The sequence below is a fragment of the Patiria miniata genome, unplaced genomic scaffold (genome assembly GCF_015706575.1).
Source record: "Patiria miniata isolate m_02_andy unplaced genomic scaffold, ASM1570657v1 HiC_scaffold_20, whole genome shotgun sequence".
Taxonomy (NCBI): domain Eukaryota; kingdom Metazoa; phylum Echinodermata; class Asteroidea; order Valvatida; family Asterinidae; genus Patiria; species Patiria miniata.
In genome coordinates, this window is record NW_024037059.1 from 22467022 (window position 1) to 22490133 (window position 23112).

The 23112-nt window shown below is 40.1% G+C and overlaps 1 protein-coding gene across 1 annotated transcript in view; it reads right to left on the bottom strand.

The window, feature by feature from the left end:
* Positions 1-7070, bottom strand: part of LOC119727917 (glutamate receptor ionotropic, NMDA 3A-like) — a 39816-nt gene extending 32746 nt beyond the window's left edge. The window contains exon 1 of the mRNA XM_038199997.1: positions 6651-7070. Within this exon, the coding sequence (XP_038055925.1) occupies positions 6651-7070 (420 nt within the window). The remainder of the gene's footprint in view (positions 1-6650) is intronic.
* Between the last annotated feature and the right edge of the window lie 16042 nt (positions 7071-23112).

The following is a 23112-nucleotide window of genomic DNA, read 5'->3' on the forward strand; positions in this document are numbered from 1 at the left end:
GAGAAGCAGACTGCATTTTGAGACTCCGCACGTGTAGAAGTAATCGCAATATGGACCAAGCAGCTAAATTCACCCAAGCGAGATTATACGAGATTTTACACGGTCGGTGAGTAAGGGAGGTTTTTCATTAAATGTTCGACCCACACAATTCTCCTGCCATTATATACCCATTAAGGATGACATCCACAGAAACCTAATGGCCTGACAAGGACATACATTTACATGTAAAGGACTGAGTGTATATTGCCAGGTGTTATTTTGTGTGTTGCACTACAGAAAAAGGCGGCAAACGGACGTGGCGAATGCTTCGCATGGGCTGCTGTAGGGTTCTGTCTTTAGGTTCAAATCACACCTACCGTCAGAAATTTTGAGAAGCATCGGTCATTATTACGTCGGATTCAAATTCAACAATCATAATTAATATTACAAACAGTAATAAATTACAGGGGGGTAATCATTAAACCGGCACTGACCGCAGCGGCGTAAGGTTCAAAGTATTGCAGATAATAATACGCAGATAGTTTCCGCCTCTTTTTCTTAGTCAAAATAAATCGAATCCACGGCAGGCATAACAGCGGAATAAGACTTACCGTATTACAACATATCTGTTTCCTATTTTCTTTATCATGACGTATCCTTCAGGATTTCTTGATGTGACCGTTGGCAACCTCCATCCCAGACCTATCCCGAACATCCTCAAATTAATTGAACTTGTTCGCAATATATTTTTGATTTGACGCATTTGTCAGCTTCTGTTTTAGTCTGGTTCCCAGACCAAAATATTCTGACTATTTCTGATGAATCTTAGTTCAGGTAACCGCCACAGCACGTGACCAAAACGGGAGGAATGCCTCTCGTTTCCGAAAATGTCCGACGTTTGCCGAATGTATTTCATCGACAATCTCGGATTGCGCCTGGCTATTTCCGGGTATAAAATAGGTTTTAATTACCCTGCCAGGCTTAATAACACTTTTAAAAATGAGTTGGTAATAAATATTCATTGCTTGCATTAAAAAAAACTTTGAAATTCAATGACAACATTGTGCATTACGTATATGCACTCAGATCTTACGAGGAGCGAGCTTTGCTGCATCATATACTAGGCCTATAACGAATCTGACGACGGTTACAAAACTCAGCGTCGTCTCAACTTCGGCTTCGCCTGCTATTTGGGTCCCTAACTTTGAACATTCAAGGTCAACATTAGTCAATGTTTTTTTACAGAAATATCAAACTGTATGATATATATGAAGCAAGGGATTTTTTTTTTAAATTTGATCGGATATTAAAAGCTGTTAATGATAAATCCAAACCGGAAACGGAGCCGAGCTTTGAAAAAGGGCCATTTTGGTGGCGGTTACCTGGCCTACAATTTAGACGTCAAGGCGTCGGGGAATCGTCAGGTCAGGGAACCAGACTACTTCTCTTTTTAACCCAGTCACTTGTTGTCATCCTGACCTTTACCATCCTTCCCGCGTTGTCGTCTTCCTTCCCGCGTTTGTTCACGTTTAGTTTACACGCATGGGACAGGATTATCCCAACGCCTGGCAAGGCTAAGAAAATACTCATCAGCGTTAACCTACATTTTCCTTGTAATCAAGTGTATCAAAGGAACCTCGTCATGCATTAACATCACCTGAATCTCCGTCCAGAATGAAGGGAACTGTGTGATTGTCAGGATGTCCTATACACTAGAGGTTTGATTAAGCCTGCACAGCAGGCGACGGTGAGAAACAATAACACAATGGAATCATGAGGATATGAGGATGGAAACTTATGCTACATATATCAATTGAGGTTTTTAATTGATGAATACGGCTGAATAAAGCTTTCTTTAATAGGAGATAAGAGGACTGGAGGAAATTCACCGTGGAAAACAATCACTGCAGAAGGCAAACCAGCAGAAGAACGAACATTGACAGAAAGTCTATTACCAAAACCTGTCAGTTGGTAGGCCTATGGCAAATACGGGCCTGAGATTCCCAGCAAAACAGTCTTTTTAATCCTATCTATCGGACTTGGGACACAAAGTCATGTGGAAAGTTTTTATATATACATTTTTGTATCTCTCCAGAACGCTCCAGCAAATATTTTAAAACTTATATTAACTTTGATTAAGAGTCAGTATCATAACGATCGTACTATTTTGTATGAAAACATACATTATCCTGTTCCCAAATCTATCTAGTATTCACCTCCGACTAACTACTGTCGATCTCGAGTTACAAAATGGCCCTAATGACGCAGAAAGCCGGGTTTTTTTTAGCAGTTCTGCATGATTGTCTTTATTGTGTGGTAGGGCCTACATTTTAAGCTCTTGCATTAGAAAATCCAAACCATTTTACCATTTTACCATTATCAACGAATATACGGAAGTAGGTATAGCGCCGTGTATAATGCTGATCTTGTCTGTCGAAATTTCCAATGTTTAAGAAATCTTTTGTATACTGGCTTTTCAAATTGGTACTAAATTTTGAAAGAATTTGATAAAAAAAATGTAGAATTTATGCCAAAAATATTGTTATCAAAAATGAATTTCCGTTGTGGTGGCAATCATGCAAATGAAGCCAAATTATAGAATAGTAGGCCTACCTAACCAACAATTTTTGACACTTTTTTGGAAAATCAGCCTAAATGAACATGGATATTTTGACGAAGCCGAACAGTGTGTGCATATATCTTCGCGTTGTCATGAGGTGACAAAAAAAATGCAACGGTCAAGATAAGGTTAGGCGTCTAAGTCTCTAATGTCCGAATCCCATGTTCCAAAAACCTACCATTTTAGTTCTTGATAATCTAGCTGCTGCTTGTATGAGTCGACAATGGATAATACTCAGAGCTAAGACCAGATTTCCAGTGGGAAATCATGGAATGAAGGCGGGGAATTACAGCGAACCTGCTCCTATATAGGTAACTCTATGAATTGGCAGAAATCATGTTATTGTGCCAACACGGCATGACACAAAATGTTGTCAACCCCTTTAACGTATTATAGTAAACATTTCTCAAAGGCTGTGCTACTTTCGGGTAAAAGTACCCTTCCAGGTTGCGTGTAACGTCCTGACAAAGACATTGCTTTCAGTCACATTGCAGTATGCATTTATGTATATAACGGTACATACATGTACTAACCCTATACCCTTACCCTAACCCTAACTTTAACCCTAACCTAACACTAGTGTAGTGTAGTATGCATTTAGAAATTCATTCAATATGCACTTTGTGGGACATATTCACCAAACAGAATAACCACAAATGGTATCAAATGCAGAGAAACTGAATTCACAAAGTTAACCAATTGAGAGTAAAATCTTAGAAGAAAAACACTGTCAGACGGGGAGCAGAAACAAGTGTCATTCAGTTTCACGCGTAGATGATACTCGTTTAAGCTCTGTGGCCCGATTTCATATTCATAATATTTTGAGGTTCCGTTTGCCCACCTCTTAAACTAGACAAGGCTTGCCTAGTCCAGCCTTAAGACAAAAGATATACTCGGTGCTTCAGTTAGTCAGTCAGTCGGTGACTCAGTTGGTCAGGCAGATAATAAAGTGACCCTTAAAATTGGCTCAAGCTACAAAACACATCTCTCTAAGTATCTCATCAGTATACCTCATGATTCTCCATGCTTGCAACTCATATTGTCATTGATGCTCTGAAGAATTGCTGCTTTTATACATTATTAATATGATTATAATGTATTCGTGGTTAGAAAACAATTGAAATGACTTATTTTGTCATTTTCTTTGCAATGATTTGGAGCTAAAACATTCAACGGTCCGATTCAATTCAACGAGGCAATGAATTATGAAACGTTTGAATTTGTCGAAGGCGCAGAGCGCCTGTTTCAATGTCATATAGCTATCTTGAATATTGTAATATTAAGCTTCGTAATTATCATAAATTCCAGTTTAAACGAAAGATGACAATGAGGTCTTTGTGCATGCAAAGGCTCTGAACCCGACCAGATGTTACCTCTTCTGTACAATGATTCTATTTTCATATTTTCAAAGGATCATGCATATTGTAATCCAGCAGCCATTAAGAGTAATGACGGTACAGAGTCGTTCTGTGTGATGAATTCATGGCTCTATCGACTGAAACCCGTCACAATACGCAATAGGGCCCTACGTGCTGTGTTGTTCCCGGGTTGACACGATGTACGTGATTAGTGCAGGCTTAGTGCAGCAAGACTCTCCCGATCCCCTGCCCAAGTCTGAGACAGACACGCTCACGTATACGGCCTCAGGTACCAATCATGGCAATTTTGAAAGCCAGATAATTGTCCATGATGGTTGGACTTCTGATTCCGCTTGATCCTGTAAGGAAACCGATCTCCACTGTTCGTTGTTTCCGCTGGACATAAGTTGCTTCCAAGCTTCGGGCAACGCCATCCGAAATGTAAAGCCACATACTTATGAATAGTTCGGAGATGAATACTAATTTGTTTAGGATTACATTACGTGTATAATCCGATTGATACTAAAATTGTATGTAAAACTGGGGAAACATGCATGGAGAACAGTTTCACTGTAGTGAATCTTCATATTGTATTTTTTTTATACAAGTATAACCTAATGTTAGTTAATGAATGTTTTGACGATTGTCTTAATTAATTAAGGTATATCTGACTCTTGATTTCGCGCTGTTGCTATCTTGAAGTTCTTTATTATTGCCTATTGGTTTGGATCACTTGGATGCGCGAGATATATTTTATATTCATATGAATAAAGCTTCCCTAATCTTCAAAAACAGTACTGGAATTGCGCACATCGAGTTTATCTGATATAACAATCTGAAATAACATCGTAGTTACTCTGCTAAGTTTGCGTTTTAGGTAACAAAATATAAAGTGGTTGTAAGAAAATGATCATGACAGTATTGGTATTATTCGAATCCAAATAAGTACTTGTTACATTATCATATCACTTATGAGAAGCAAGGGCTGATTTGGGGAGGGGGCGATTGGATAGCTACGACACCCCACCCTTCCGTCTGACATATGTTTATCATTTACATATTACTGGAAGAGAACACCAGATTTTCTCTCCTCAAACAACGTCCTACAGTTTAGCAAGTGACAGTTCGGTGCTTAAGGCCTCTGGTCTATGTATGTTACCTTCAACGCCTCAGCCACCCTAACCCTCTTTGAAAATGGATCCGCCATTGAGTGGTACACTAATTTCAAAACATGAATGCCCCTTGACTTTGTTCGTCTTCATCAGTTTGTCGCTTTCCATTACTAATGCACGGTGCACCTTGAGTATTCGGTCAATATGTGACGGATAAACTACAGGGAGCTGAGCAACTCTATCCGTTTGTCAGGCGATGCAGATAAGATCATGAAACAAAATCGGATATTTTACGCATATTGGCGTGGACTGCATAACCTGGGAGCGATCGTGTAAATCCACGTCGATACGGTGCTGGGTTGGGTCACACTCTTCGGAAAGTAGGCCTATTCTTGATGGTTGACTAATGAAAATCGAAGTAGAGTGATAATTACTTGATCAATTCAGAAAGAATTGAGTGGAAATTAAACATCCAATTAACTGACAACAAGCGTCCGTTATTAGGGTTCAAGCCGACCAGAACAATAATTTATGTTTCAGAAGGGAATAATTGGAGACTTATGAAACTTAATTACCATTCTATACATAATTCATCGGAAACCTACTTTCGGGTGATCATCATGCAGATTGGTACCCGGCCAACAGACCGACAGAAGCAATGTAACTCCTTATCAAATCCCGTGGAGCCCCGCAAGTATTTGCATAAATTGTAAACGGTGTTTCTTCTCTTCGATAGGGATGGGAAAACACTTCACTTCGTGTCCGTCCAAGCATTATAGGCTATTGGGACGTAGTTTTTTTTTAATTGGTCAAACTCTGGAATCAAAAGCAGAATCATTATAATATTATAAATGTAGCCGTTTTTGTTGAAGCAAACTATACAACTGAAGTGGAATATCACTGTTGATCTCGTGTTAGTTGACTCTCAGTCGCGTTAGTTGACTCTCACTCGTTGTCTATGTATTTATTTTTTACGAACTTAGTTGACTACTCTTCGAATCAAATTCACGAAAGCCATTATTTTGTGTACGTGACAGTTGTATTGCATTGAAAACCAGTTGGCAACGGTGGATTCTCATCGCAAAAAAAATAAATGTATTTGCTTTTGGGGGCTTAAACCTACAGTTCATTACTCTGAGTATAAGGGGATCCATGTGTTACATTTTAATAGCAAATTAGGAGACTTTTTGGGACGCAAGTAGGAATTGATGCAATATTACACAACTGCATTACCTACTGGTAAAAAATAAACTAATAAATAAAACAAATTCGTCTTTGGTTTAAAAAAATGTATTTTAATGTCAGGATGGTCTCTTTCGACTAAGATAGCCAAGAAATTATACATTGATTATTTTTATACCGAAAAAATGACCTTTTCATGCAGATTTTTGTTTTATTATATTATTTTTTTTATGTTTACATTCTTATAAAATGTGTGCGACAACAGTTCCTTTTTTTCTCTTTGAGAAACTGAACATAGTTCTGAGTAACTTTGAAATTATGTCACGGATCCTTAACTTAAACCTACATGAGCAAACTTAAAAGAAATCATCCCTTGTGGTCTTTTAGCATCCCACTTACCTTGTTGGAGAACGCAAAAGCCCGATTGCCTAGGCCAATTACTGGAACTCCCAGAAACCCACCGGCAACCGAAAGACTGAACTGGGTTCGCTCATCCGCTTGTACCACCACGGCAGATACGTCGGTACCAGCCAGTTGGTTACAAGTCTGTCGGTACACGTCCATAGGGTTGGGATGAGAAGATAGCACGACAGGACCAAGGTGCAAAGCCATACCTGACTCGGTAGCATTCACTTCCTGGATTGCTGTCAAGACTTGGTCATGGAAGAGGGAAAAGTTGGTGGCATCGTCGGACACCACAGCCACACGGACACTCTCGAGCTTGGAGGACAGGACATCCTTGGTATGAAAGAGAAAGATGACGACGGGAAGATAGGTGATGATGAGGCTGTAGGTGAGACAGAATTGAGATGACACCATCGTGGGTTTGTTGGCAGAAGTTATCTTGGACATACAAAACAGGTGTCTCAGACTCACGTACCAACAAACCAAAAGAGCAGAGCCCGTTCTTTCGAGTGTACCTCGTGTATGACGAGTTCGACTGCGATCCCTGGCGTCGAGGTTATAAGGTCTCCTTGCTTAATGACTTGCGCTGTCTCCAGGCCAACTACACGACCAGAAACAAAAATAAGGCTACGGGTTGAATGGAGGCCTGCTCGGCAAATTACTGCTAGTCTATCAATTCGGTGTAAGGTTTCATAAGATATGAGCCCAAGCAACAGGCGCACATTTGAAGAATCGTCTCCCTCTTTCCTTTCTTGTCAGCCTTTTTTCGATCTTGGCGGATGAAATTTCTTCCCTGCCTCTACCAGGGTTGTCTAGACTCTCAATTCAATGCCACTGGGTCAGTTTGGGTGTATTGATGACCGGAAGGGGCTGTTTTAGATTCGTGTCAGCGTTCTTGTCCCAGTGCCGTGGGACTGACTGACGGCACCCCACTTCAACCAAATGCCAAGCTCACAGCCAACGAAAACACTCCACACGAAAGACCAGATATACTTAGATAGTGAAGAGGGGAAGGGCAATTTCCACTGGACAAGAGCTAATTTCAGACGCCCACACCAGATTCAAACGAAACTCACGTATACGACTCCGAGGGGGATCATGCTATCAAGTGACAACTATCCATCTCACATTTGTCATTCAAGAGATGTCGCAGATTTATTTCGATTAATTTTTCTGCGGACATTGTCGTAGCAATACTCGGGTGAAAACGAGAAGTGGTCCACAAAGATCCATCATCACTAGCCAGTACGAAGTTTATTTCCTCCTGTAGTCAGTCCGGCTCGGGGTCTCGTTGTGTGGCCAATCAGCCTAGCGGCGTCACACTATATTTCGATCCGCATGTACTAAAGAAGGCGCCCTGGGTTAACGCGCTCACAGGTATCGCCACATAATGACGCATGTGAGCATAAACTGTCTACTGTAGATAGCACCAAACTCAACTAATGCGTGCGTGGAAGTGCAAAGGCTACCTGCGCAGGTCGTCCGACCTAGCACAGAGAGCGCGGCAAAGCCTTATGCTCTAACTTGCGATCTTTCTCTACGCGATTCAATCTTCTACAATCCACGAGTTATTACACTACTTCTTTTAATAGATAAAAACTGCTTGGTACCCTGCAACAGAGAAGTTATAGACATACTAGGACTATCGGTTGCCAGTGAGAACATATCGATATAGAGTGATCTGCGCGGATAGGTACTCTACATTATTGCTTACGTGCTGTTCTTAATGTTGCACGATCGTTTTACTGCGTGGGAATTCAGATTTAAACAATGTGATACGTCCATCAGTAAATCCACGTTGCATTTCAACAAATTGCATGGGTTACTTAACTGAATAGAAGCAAGCTCAAATACCAGTTGAAAATATCGCTTTGCCAAACATGCTACAACTGTTACAGTACACATAAATGTTGAACCAAAAAACTAGGCTTTTGTGAACGGTACAAATTCCCTTCTTTGACAATAACCATACTTCCACGGTTTTTTTTAATAAACAAAATATGTCCTCTGTTGAGTGAGACGATTTAAGCGCATCTATTTGCAGGTTGATGGTCATATACTAGTCACATGTCTTAACTGATGAAATAATTGTTAATGTTCAGTGAGGAAATAAACTGATGCCAGTTATAATTTTACTTCCAGTCCTCAACGGTGTAGCATTGAAGCCGTGTTGTCGTGATTATTTTTTACCCAATACACGGACCGTGACGTGATTAAATGCGCGTTTACTGACCATGTACTTGATGCCCGGATTCCACATCACTAATCTTGGGGTGTCAGTCCCATGTCAGATGGCAGCTTGTGGCCGTCACTAACCAGCACGTTTTGCCAATCTCGTTGCCAGAGCTTCACGGGAGATGTCCTCACTCCGTGGCAATCCATTTATCATTATCCCTTGAAAAGAAAAGGAAGGAGCACACAAAAGCGAGCCAGGGAAGCAGAATCAGAGATAACAGGCTTGGAGATTTCATTTTCCCTCTAGTAACCGGTCAAAAGGTCATCTTCGTGTAGAACTTATTAGTTTAAAGTCACATTCTCGTAACGATCGTATTGACGAGAGCCGCGATTGCAGAAACACGGTATCATATTATATAGGCCTATACATGTATAATGCACATTTTGGATGAAGTTAACATTCCGTTCAGGTGGCGTTTTAGAGTTATGTATCGCCCCTGAAAATGGTACCCATCCTCCTCAACCCCTTTTGACTTTTTTGGCCGGAAGCGGCGAGTTCTTGTCAAGATAGCGAAATACTATACGCTGCGAAATCAACTCCGCCTTTAGAGGGCGCTGTTCAAACATTTATGTTCGCAACATTGACATCTTAAACAAATGTATGGTTGGCATGTACAGATGTACATAATTATGCGGGTTTTTACGCAAAGTCCTTGCAGTATCGTGAATGTTGCATTTACATTTACGTGAATGTTGCTACTTCAAATGGTCATCGGACGAGCACTATCTAAGAGTTATTAGAGCTAAAACACTTTATTTGAGAAAAAAAAGAATATTTATTAAAATCTATCTGCATTTTAATAGGCCTACATTAGTTGGGCAGAAATTTCTTCAGAGTCCCCTGGAAAAACATAAGGAGGAACATGAGCCCCCCCCCCCCCGATCGCCACCCGTGTTCCTGACCGTCATACTTGAATGCGCTGTCATGACGTATATCGGGGCATAATCAAACCATAGAGATTATCAATGTCTCGATAATGTGTTATCCTTTGTAAATACTATGAAATAAAGAGAGTTATATTGCATGTTCCCTTAAGCCTACCCTATCAGCTAGGTGTTGGTTTTTCTCACTGACAGTACAATCGGCACATTCACTTCCTAATATATTAGTTCACGACCATTCATCTGTAATATTCAGTAGCCTAGTATATAATAAAACAAACCTTTCTAAATAGTGAGGTACCTTAGTAACAAAAATGCCAAGGATCGTTACACGGTGGACAAAAGCACCATTTTTTTTTTATATCAAAGCATCTCCATGGTGAACCTTTTAAAATAAAGGTAGGATGCAAAAAATTGGATGATGGGAAGGGCAATATATGACGTCATTGGAGTGATGTGGCCTCGTGGTTAAGGGCACTGGATTCATGGCCTGTGGGTAAAGCTGTGGGTTGTGGGTTCGAGTCCAGCCGGGGTCATGGTGCGTGTGCCCTTGAGCAAGGCACTTTGTCACTCGTTGCTTCTCTCCACCCAGGAGTAAATGGGTACCTGTGAGGGCAGAGGTGGTTATTGTGATTGAATAAGCTTGCCTGCGCCTAACAGGCAGCATCGAGCTGTATACTCCCCAGGGAGCTGAGATGGTATTTGGAATGTTTAATTGGCCCAATGATCAGCGGTAATAATAATACTGTAAGCGCTGTGATTTAGTTTACTAATAAGAGCGTTCTTAAATGCCGATTACTATTATTATCATTATTATTATGACGTCAACAGCTAATTATTAAATGACAAAAATATACATTGATAATATCTTCAGAACTACAAGCATCACAACAACAAATGTGGTATCAAATAAAAGGGGACAAGATCTTTCTTTTGAGTGGTATGTCATTGGAATGGAATGTAGTTAAGGTTTTTTGGTCAAAACAAAACTCTTTGGGTCAAAAAACCTTTTTTGGTGCTAAAATCATGGATTTTAGGTAATCATTCTGGCACCTTGTTTTAACATGCAAACCGTAAGTGGTATTGTGAGTTTTTTAAGTCAGAGAGAATGGTTTAAATTCTATGCCAAAAGAGTTTTTGTAATTGATTATTGGTATCTTAAATGTTTAAACTTATTCCAAAGATAGGCAGACAAAAAAGTAGCATAAGTTACATTCGGGTGCCCATCCCAGTGTATCTCAGTTACAGATTCATCACATGGTACGTTGTCGAGCTTAGAGGGGTTGGGCAATCTGCCGAGTGCATCTGCGATCACCATCATAGCACCAGGTTTGTAGACATCGTCGAAGTCGTATCCTTGTAGCTTAAGACGCTGCAAGCGGTGTGGTGTACTGGCTAGGATTTTGCGCCAGATCGTAACCAATGGTTTTAATGGTCAGTGACAACAATGAAGTTGGAGCCGAATGAAGTTGCAGCAGTGCCACAGCTTCCCTCTCGATATTCAAGAATATGCTCTGGGAAGAGGATCTATAGGCTCTTTGAGGAAAATGCGATGGGTTTACCTTCCTGGGTGATACCCAATCCTCTTTCAGATGCATCTACTTTGAGGACGGTTTCTATACCTGTGGGTCGGAGAATCGTAGCCAGGACTGAGATGGAGTGTTTTAAGGGTCGTAAAAGAAGCTTGATTGTCCTCTTGCCAGAGATATGGTGCATCTTTTCGAAGTAGATCTCTGAAGGGAGCAACTTTGTCTGCGCAATTTGGAGTGTGGTGTGAGACAATGTTGACTATGCCAAGGAACCGGCGATGAGATGTTCGGTTGCTCGTCATGCTCCCGAAGGGAGACCGAATACTGCAATGTCGTCACGGTGATTGTTCCAACGCATCAAGGCACCTAGGTTATTTCGCCATCAATATTTTGTTGGACTATAATATTGGCTTGCTGATAAGCCGATGGGTGGGCGACGAATGCTGCTCTTCAGACTCCTCGAGATGGGCAGACCAATACCCTGCTTTTGACGTCTAGCTTGGAGAAGAACTTTGCCGGTGCAAATTCTGGCTTGAGCTCCTCAAGAGTGGGGATCATTTGAAAACACCTTTTAAGGCGTGTGTTTAGCTGCTTGGGATCCAGACACATCCTGAATGGGCCGTCTTGTTTGGCAGATGCTGTGATTGAGCTGCACCGTCCGTGTGATGGGAGACTTTTTGTATGACCCAGTGAGAGCGCGCGTCTATGTCGTCGAAGGTGTCAAACTGCGTTGGGAGCCGGTCCTTCAGGTCTTGTATGTCTCTCACCGGAGTGGTAGGGTCAGCCCTTTGGTTCCTGTGGGGGCCTGAGGCTTTGGGGGCTGTGTGCCAGTGTGGATTGTCACCAAGTGTAGGGTGCGGCTCGTAGGGTACGTGCGGCTCGTAGGGAGCCCATTGATAGCTGGTCCTGGCACATTGACCACTTGGAACTTCTCACGTTGCCAGTCATTCTGCTGGTATACACATAAGGTGTATCAAACCATGCATGGCAGATGATTCCGGAAACGTTATATGCCTTCAGTCTGGTCTGGGTTGGGAGGGTTGGTTTCTCCACTTTTCTCCGTATATTTGGCGCATCCACTATGTTCATATATGTTCTCTCGAACTGGTAAGGTATTTGCACTCGAGTTTGTGTTAACCTTGATGCAGAGGTGTTGCTATCCGGACAGATCACATCCAGTGTGGTGAAGGCCTCGGCTGGTCCTCGGCGGTGCTCATCTGTTGTGCACATCATGTCCGATGCTGATAAGGTAATGTAGTTGAATGTTTCGAATGACTTGGGGACATTTAATCTTCTGCAGTAGCCTGAAGAGGCCTCTTCTACTGACGAAGGTCGAAGGCCTTCATCGGCTAGGTCAGCGTTCAGTACATCGGTCGTCTCTGCTCTCGGCTCTTCTCCTGGAGCTGCCGTTAGTCGAAGACAATGTCGATCGTTGATCTTCCAGCTCTGAAACTGCAACTTTTGTTACATTTTCAGGCACTTTGAGATGCAAAAAGGAGTCTCACAACTAAATGCATTGGTTTCAACAGTCAACCTTTTCTTTGGACACTGTCACATAGTCAGTTTGAACATAATGAATACAAAATGGAAATCTTTTATTTGTGGGGTGTTGCGCAACAGTTTAAACTTTTTTTAACTTTCGTTATATAAAAAGAACATGCATAATTTATTGGAAGTCTTGATTTAAAAGTCTCCTCAAACTGGACATGCATTGATAAAGTAATGTATACCATCTATTTGCTGGTAGCTAAACTATGTATTATCAGGGTAATACAGGAAATCTCATGTCCCATTTTGTCCCATACCCTAAAATTTATGTTACGTTTTTTTTCCCGCCTATCTTTTGAAAGTTTAAACATTTAAGATACTAATAATCAATTACAAAAACTCTTTTGACATAGAATTTGAACCTTTCTCTCTGACTTAAAAAACCCCAAAACCTCACAATAACACGAACGGTTTACATGTTAAACAAGGTGCCCAAGTGACTACCAAAAATCATGATTTTAGCCAAAAAACCAAGCCTTAAACAAAAAAAAAAGTCTTTTTGACAAAAAACAACACCCTTTACTACATTCCATGCATCCCACTGACATACCGCTCAAATGAAGGATCTTGTGGTCCCCTTTAATTTGATACCACATTTGTTGTTGTGATGTTTGTAGTTCTGAAGATATTATCAATGTATATATATTTCATGTAATAGGCCTAATTAGCTGATGACGCCATAATGACGTCATATATTGCCCCTACCTTCATCCAATTTTTGCATCCTACTTTTTTTTCGAAAAGGTATACCATGGAGATGCTCTGGTGAAAAAAATGTGCTTTTGTCCACCGTGTCACGATTTTTTTCACTAAGGTAGCTAGTTTGCAAAACTGCGAAAATAATAATTGCTATCTCCATGTCAGTTGCTGCTATCACATTTAGCCCTAAAATCTGAACTCGACATACTTTTTTTCATGTTTGATGTATTCAGTCGTTATAGTTTATTTCATTCGTGTGCATAAACTCTAGATCCAAATTCGAGACACGAAGTTCACTTCTACGGTTTTCTATGGACAGACAAACATACGACCAAGGTGCTATGATATAGACATAGGACACAGAACACAATAAGAGCACAAATTATAGTGTGAGACAAGGCCAAATTATTAGCTCACAAATGACACCTTAATTTGTGAATATGAGTCGAGGAACCGAGCTTTAGGTTTTTTTTTATAAAGACAGAAAGAGAAGGTAATGATATAAAAGAACCATCTAAACTATTCCAGTATGAGATGTCTTGATGTACAACCGTTTTTAGACAAAGACGTTCTATTAAATTGGATTAAAACAATTCCCCTAGCGCTGCTTCGAGTATTATATACATGAATTTTAGATGTTAAGGTAAAACAAGAATTAAAACAGGGAGGGAGTACATTATGCCTAAACGTAAACATGCATTTCCCCAAATTAAGGCGATATAAGTCATTACATACATTGTAATAGATTTTATTAGCAATAATGGAGTAGAATGATATTAACCAGCATTCGAAATTACACGAATCGCCCGTTTTTGTAAAGTGAGTAATTTGTTACATTTATTTGATAAACTACCCCCAGTCAAGATTGATTAATTGAATATGGTAAAACAAATGAATTACCCACTGTTAATAAAATATTTCTTATTTTAACCGATTCAATATACCAATAATTATTCTTGGACATTTTTGTTGCTAGATCACCAATACGATTTTTCCAAATAAGATTTGCATCAATGGTTATACCTAGGAATTTAGTTTAACCTGGCTTAGCCTTGAATCATTTTAAAATCAAAGGAAAATATTGTGTGTACTTGAATTACTGGCACAAAAAGTCGTATAATTTGATTTGATGGCATTAATACATAGTTTGCTTGCTAAAAGCCATGTACTGATCTTTCCAAGTTCCACATTGAGGCTTCGTTCTTTTGAGTATACAACAGACTTATATCATAGGCAAATAAACCAAATTGTTATACCGTTTGAGGTATTACATATATCATTGATATAAAAATGAAGAGTAAAGGATCCAACACGAAACACAAGGTACCCCACACGTAATGACTCGACTGATAGAATTTACATTTACAGTTAAATGGCACATACTGCTTTCTGTTACACAAATAACTTTTCAGTAGGTCCAGGGCTGTTCCACGCACACCGTAATGTTATAACTTACTGAATAGAGAATATCGTGATTGACAGTATCAAAATCGTTTGATGAGTTCCAAAAGATGCCTATGGAGAAATTATTATGATCAATGGCATTACATAATTACTAACAACATACAATTTCGCTAAATCAGTTGAGCGATTTTGTCTAAATTCAAATGTGAGTCAGAGAGGATATAATGTTCATTAATAACACATATTAATCGTTTATAAATAAGCTTGTCAAATAGTTTTGAGAATGTGGATAAAACTGATGTTGGTCTATAGTTGTATGTCATGCTTATAACCGTTTTCATAGATCGGTGTTACCTGGGCTTTTTTTTGCTTCATCTTATACCCAAATATTGTCATTTACTTTGCTTCTTTATTGTTTAAGTTGCTGTGTACATAGTATTTTTCAAATCATATTTATATATTTCTTTGTAATTTCTATGATTGTGCATACTGTAATGAATGATAACATTGAAAAACAAAAAGTTTCAGATGATGATGATGGTGGAACGCGGCCTACCATGGCTTGCCCTCCTTCGTCTCATCCCCATGGCTCTATCTGAGAATAGCTCCATGACCTGAAGTGTTCGGTAACCTCTATACTGACTAGACTGGTTGACTACCTACCTCCACATTTCAGAACTACTCAAATTCACAAAATAAAATTTTATGGCGCGACCGGCGCAGACTTACTTTTAGTGCTGACTTCACAATGCAAACCCATAGGAGCGCAGTGCTCTCTTTTGTGGTTGGGATTACATAAGAAAAGGTGCCATATGTCATATACAGTGGCTACCCACACAGCGCTCCGGCGTGGATGCTAATCCGAAATTCGTCCATGCTTGATTAAAATTTCAAAGCCCGTCTCTTTAATTGTGGCTCCGACATCTCGTCTCCGGCAGGTCAACACGGTTTAAATCACATTGACCAGCGTGAATAATATAGCCATCGAGTCGTACGATATCCTTGATTACTCTTGGTCTTTTCAAACAAAAACAAGTGCGAGTGCACAATAAGCTCTGGCCGAAAGTTTTGCATGAAATTTATCAAAATGATCACTGCCAGAGCTTAAAAAAATGCGACGTCGAAAATTGCGACGCCGATGGCACATTATGGAAGGAACACCATACTTCAGATGTATACCTAGATTTATAGCGATTTGTGATGAATACCACGTGACTATATCATTACTGCACATATTTTGCCTCCATTTACAAACTTTTCATAAACTTCTTTCCGAATTGTTACAAACAATTTTTGTTAAATATGTAACTCATTTTTTTAAATTAGAATTTAGTAGTTATATTTGTGGGAAACTTATGGGGCTTATTTTGGTCAATTTTGGGGTCAGACATGTGCAAAATAAACGCGCATGCGCATCGATTAAAACAAAATCCCTGTTCCGAAAATGGACGGCAAGCGTGCATTTTATGACCATGGCATGGCAGTTGGTCAATAAGTCATTATTTTTGGTTATTTTTTGGGTCAATCTTCGGGGACAGACAGATCGACCGACCGACCGACCACCAAGTGACATGTAGAGGTGCCTGCCATAACGTAACAATGTACAGTCGCACTCCACGACTGTTTCTCTTAGTTAAACATTCCAGTTTAAAAAAACATCCACTTTTTTAAAGTAATGAATCAGTAGGTCATCTATGGACACACTTTATGAAACACACTTTATTTCTCACTAGATATTAGCTATGTGTAGGATACAAAGCCGCATTGTTTAATTTTGGTTGGCATCAAATGGTGCCAAGGATCGTCTTAATGTAGAGTGAGGTTAGCTATATAAATCCTTTTTCAAATTCAAGACAAATTCGTACATGCACGTAATTTGTGCATCCACGAGGTCCTGTTCAATGTGCACGCTATTGTACAAAGCAATTGCACCGTGTCAAATTTATGTCTGAACAATGTTACCTGTGACGCCATACCAACGGACAACCGACAGGCAACCCAAACACTAGCCATGCTAGTTTGCCCGCGTTAAAGGTTTACGTCACCACTTCAACAATCACAATCAAGAGATACTGTTTGCTGACGGAAAGTTAGCACCACGTGGCCAAAACATCCAACTTGTAAACAAAATAGGTAAGCTCGCTGTTTTTACTTTAACTTGGCGATTATCAAATACAGGTAGGTTATTTCTAACAGTGTAGGCCTATGTTATCAGATGCCGACGCACACGCACACCCCAGCACCCATCCCTTTCCTACCTACTGTGGATATTCCTTTGTATTCGTGTAGTTAAGAAAAACCGGAGAAAAATGCTCCTTTTTACTTGCACTATGAACACTCTTTCGACCAATTTTTTTTACTATGATTTCCTTGAGTGTTTCTCTTCATTTTGCGACAGATAAACCTAAGGCCCAAAAAAAAGTCTCCGGTTTTTGGTATGCGCGCGCGTCGCCGTAGCCATGCGCGTCGGCAAAATGAAAAAGTTTTTTTTTCAATGAAAGATGATGTCTCAAAACCGCCAAACTCACTGGTTTGACTGGAATCCTGCTGCTGCACAATTTTAACGTGTTTTTAGATGGGGTTACGATCGAGTATAAGCTTTATGTGGCCTCTCTGGACTCCCATATATATATTTGTGACCTGCCATAGCATAATGAGGAATAATCCCCACCGTTGACTTTTCAAATTATGTACATCCTGTTAAAGAGCAAATCATTCGCTTTTAAATGGAACCAAATTTATTTCTGTAGCTTAATTTATTCCAAAGATATGACGCAGGAACTTCAACAGTGTCCTGCCAAGTTTCTCTAACCTCATTTCGAGAAAAACGGCTTTGAAAAAAATACACGCATTGCGCAACCATCGGCAGTGAAAAACCTTCTTCAGTTGTTTCACTTTTGTGGGTATTTTTCACAACAAAAACGTATAGTGTGAATTTTGAATACCTTGGGTACACAAAAATACAAAACAATCAATATCGATTTCTACAGGATTTTTCTCGTAGGCCTTTATCCGACTTCAGGCTTCTATTACGCAAAACAAGGTTTTGGGGACATTCCTCATTTTGCCTCAGTAGGTCACAATTGCACTAAGTTTAATCGGGCACCATTTGCAGTCATCAGCCGATATTTGGAGGAGAAAAAAAACGGTAAAAAAACGGTAAAAACGGTAAAAAAAAAAAAAGCCGCGTCGCCGAACCACATTTGGGGCAAGCTCCATACCAGAAGCCGGAGATTTTTTTTTTTGTGGGCCTAATGCCTCTAAACCTGTTTTCTTTCCAGAGAGGGGGGAACCTAGAGAGAACGTGTGCAGGTCCACAAAGCGTTCACACTTCCTGCATCCCGTGGACCAGTTTGTTCACAGGTCCACAAAAGGTATGCAAGGTTCGATCATACACACATCCTAGGCGCCCTATTTATTTGTGATCGTCCTGGATTATGTAATGAGAAAGGCTATTAAAAAAGGAAACGAGATCTAGGCTTCACAATCGAGAGAAGAAGAAGAAGGCATCAAGCTAGAATGATGACTGATATGGATTTCGCTGATAATGTCGTGCTCACCTCCAATGAGATCAAGCTCAGCAACTACTTCACAAAGTTGAACAAGCATCAGCAGAAGTTGGATTATCCATTAATGTTAAGAAAACAAAGTACAACTGTACATAAAGTTCAATGAGTCAAGTAATCAGAGCATCTTTACCACAGGCGTAGCCAGGAATTTGGAACAGGGGGCCAAGTCCGACCGGCCTTTACAAACCCCAACAAACTCTTAACTTTTGTTGCCTGCTTTGGCAATGTCTGTGTTATCTGTGTTTTAGTGGACTTTGTTAACTGCATGTTTACAATTTGTTACCCTTATATGTTTTTCTTTGTATTGCCTGATTTTACTTCTTGCAACACAGTATAAAGAATTTTTTTGTCTTCAACTTGGTCAAGTCACGGGTTTTTAAGCGCTGTGAACAAGTTAGTTTACTAATAAGAGCGTTCTTAAATGCCGATTATTATTATTATTACTATTATTATAATACAACCCTGGCCTGTGTTCCGGTTCCAAATAGTCGACTAGAGTAGTCCATCCATACTTCGTTCGAGCAAAGCTGAATAAATCGAACTACATAGTTCGCGCCCGCCCAACTTCCTCCCTGTTTTGACGGCGCGCGGCACTCAGGCGTTTTGGTTGTCACTTGAGTATCAAAGGCATTTGCGATAAAGTACCAGAACGCACGACTGCCCGTGCTAATGTATCAATAACCCCGCACCTTGGCAGCTCAATTGAATCGTAAGTTGCGTGAAATTGACGGATGACAGCAGGGAAATTGAAATAATCGTGAAGCACACTGCTGATAAAATGTCCGCTAACCATGCACAAGAGGTGCGTTCAAACTGCCGATACTATGCCATGGCCACCGGGGTGTATATCTTCTCATATTGCTGTTAGCCCGACGGCCGATGAGCGGCACAGAATATTGCGCGAAAGTTTGACTTTCGCAGTAAAAAGTTCAAAAGGACAGACCTTGCTAATGAACCCTTAGAAGGGCCGATTAAGAATTATATAACTAACATTCGGATGGCAATTCCACGAGTGCTCTTTGCACTTATTATATTTTAATACACTAATGTCACTGGTCAGATTGTCCCGGAATCCCGGTTTTATTTGGCACATTTCCGGGTTAAAACGAAACTTCCCTGGATCTTTTGGATTCTGAAATCTTATATGTTTACCCACAAAATTGTAAGCCTAAGTCGGCCTGAAAAGTATTAGGCTAAGTAGAACCCGGATGCCAAGTTAAATCTGACCAGGGACTTTTTAGGAGGGAAATGATTAATATTACACGCCGAAATCCCTGTTTTCTCAGGTTTTTGTTGTTGACTTGTGATAGCTATCTTAGTACAGTATATGGTACCGAACAACCTCAACTATAGTTCTGTCTGTCATGCTATCATTCCACAAATGTAAAAATGATCAGGACAATACGAAGGCTGCACAAAACACTGTGCATGCGTGCAAGCACTAAACCAGAACATACATGTGTGAAATTCATCGACAACATTTCCATTTGTCTTAAAAAAAAAGGAATGATTAAGCCTAATAAGCAAGTTAAAGAATGATATTAGCTCCGCCGCTCGCCCGCTATCGGGGAACCCATTACCTATTTCGTATAATGTCGTGGAATGCGAATACATGAATACCGCGCTTTAACAACACATGCGGGTACTAATTTGTGGTTCCCGTCTCCACCTGGCTCCATTAAGAAAGTGCACATGTAAACAAAGCATATGGTCGTTACGTCTCAGGTTAATAGTATCTTTACTTCCCTTCTTTCGTTCTTTGTTTCAAATCTCCAACTGGTGTTAAAATTGTGGGGAACCGAATTTTCCCGAGAGCGAATTGCCGGGCTCCATACTGTAAAGGCCTACCACTGGGGAAGACCTTTCGGTTACAGCCCGATAGTCCGAAGGTTCGATAGTCCGAAGGTTCTTTAGTCCGAAGGGTCATTAGTCCGAAGGCTTGTTAGTCCGCCCTTACCAGGGACCACTTGTGGGGTACCTGTCCTTTGCTCGAGGTACCCTACAAATAAAATCTTTAGAAAAAAGGGTACCCCGCAACGACTTCTTTAGAAATAGGGACAATGGGACAACAATGGAGGTACCTCGGAAGTCCATCTGGCTGTGATGTCCGAATTGACGATATGGTCCGATAGTCCGGATGGACGATATGGTTCGATAATCCGATTGGACAATAAGGTTCGATAATCCGAATTGGACAATTGGATGTTATTGTCGATTCGGACTACTGAACCTTCGGTGACTAATGAACCTTGGGATTAATGAACCTTTGGACTATTGCATCAAATGTTCGGATTAACGAATATTTCATCTTCGGACTAACAAACCCCTTCTTATGGAAATTTTGTGCATTCGGACTATCGAACCTTCGGACCAAAGAACCTTCGGACTATCGGGCGGACTCCGACCTTTCTTTTCCCTTCTTGTGTTCTCCTTTGTTCCTATTGAAATCTCAAACTCCATAGCGTTTTCCTCATAGGGAAGATAGATTTTAAAGACTTCCTTGTGGGGTCGTTTGTTAGATTGTGTTTTTTTTGCCCCAGAAGGAGCCATGTACAGGTACTACCACCGACGCACACAAAATAAATTCACGATAATAACAATCGAAGCCCATATGCCACTTTTGCCAAGTTCGAAAGATAGGCAAGTTTGTATACAACTCTTGAAACAGATAAACGTCAATCTAAAAGCAATGGCGTACAATTCATAATTCCATTAACCCAGAAGGATCCGATCGATGAGACACATGTAAAGGTGTCAGTATAATCACGAAGTCGGGGCAAGCTGTCGGCTAAAGACGCATGGACTCACCGGTAATCTGAACCGATCGAAACTGCATAACAAGGCCTTGACCTATGCTGACATCGCCTTACATATCCCATTCCCAATATAGCTGATTAGAACAAAAAAGTCTCATGGAAGGAAGTCCATTTAGCCGAGCATGATGAGTTTTGCATCTTCCGCTGCTACGACGGCAACGCGACTTTTTGCACATTGTCTCGGCTTTTTGCACATTCTGTCGTAAAATAATCAATAATGGTTGACCTGCTTAACTTCATGGAACTGCAAGCGAGTGTCACATAGCATACTTAATGCTTGTGGCTTCGTTCTTTGTAATTTTTCCCTCAACACAATGTTGAGCGATATTTTCTCCATGAAATTGGGCCCTGGAGTGACGGGATCGTTATGCCTGCATTACACTATTAATAATAATAAACCATTCTTATAAAGCGCATTTTACACGGGGTCCCAATGCGCTGAACAATTAACAGAGGAAAACACTAACATTATATATCATTTGCAGTGAGCAGATGGGTTTTAAGATAAGCTTTGAAAATGTCCAGGGTTGGGGCTTCCTATTTGCAGGCTGGCTTAAATATAGACATGTATGGGTCATTTTACAGATTTAAAATCCGAATTTTTCTGTCTCTTTTCTCCAAGAGTGGTTAAATATTGCAAACTATCTATACAAAAAAATGGGCAACTAGTGAATTTCAACAGTCGCGACTATATTAGTTGCGATAGATAGTCGACTAATTAGAAATTGATACTCAATGCTTTTTAGTATTGGCGACTAGTCGACTAGTTGCACAAGTCGTACAGGCCTACATTGAAGTTGAGTTATATTTAATGATAATTGAAAATGGACAATAACAAAGATCACAGATTATCGGGACAAAAAAAATGTCACACTTTGGACCATAAATGTATAAAGTGACCAATATGTAACTGTGGGCACCTCTGGACCGTGATTTAACAAAAATGTTTTACATCTTAGGAAAAAATAGCACAAATTAATCCATTCGCAAAAACTCAGATATAACAGGCATTGTTATCGTTACAGTTGTTGTCATTTTTAATAAAGTCAATTTCGTATACATGATCATAAACGAACTGGTACATAAAATATTCGCATAGCAGACTGCTAAATAATGTATAAGGTTACAAAAATCATGTTACGCAAACCGCATCGGATTAGCGTAATGTATAATCAAGAGTCTAATAAAGACAATATATGCATACCACATTTGCCAAATGATGCATGACATCACATAAAGCAAAAATGCAGATTACACGTTGAACATGCGGGTCTTAGGACCTGTACAATTAAGCCTGCCTACATAATATCCTCAGAAATATGAATACCATTTTGGCTTCTTCATCCTGCAATGAGTATAACAGAGTTGAGGGGAGACTATAGGCAATATCGAAGCCTTTTTTTTTTTTTTTTTTTTTTTTTTTTACATATACTGTTTAATTATATGATAATCTCACCGGCATCGAACAAAATTAAATGGGTCTGATTTTTATTGACCATCCTGCATAACAGCAATTTTAATCCAACAATTCTGTTTCATTAATGTGAATTTATTCCGATGTATGTTGTTTACTGTTCAGCACCACCAATGTTTTTGAACGGGAAAAATTAATTACTCGAATTTCCAAAAAAACAACTCATTGTCTGTCATTCAAGTTCCGGCGGCGTTTACCCACAAGTAGCGAGGGTTGGGGGTTGGGGCAAGAGGTACATTAGCATGGGCGTCGCCAGGATTTTTTCTAGAGGGGGGCAAAAAGTTTTTTTGCCAAAAAATG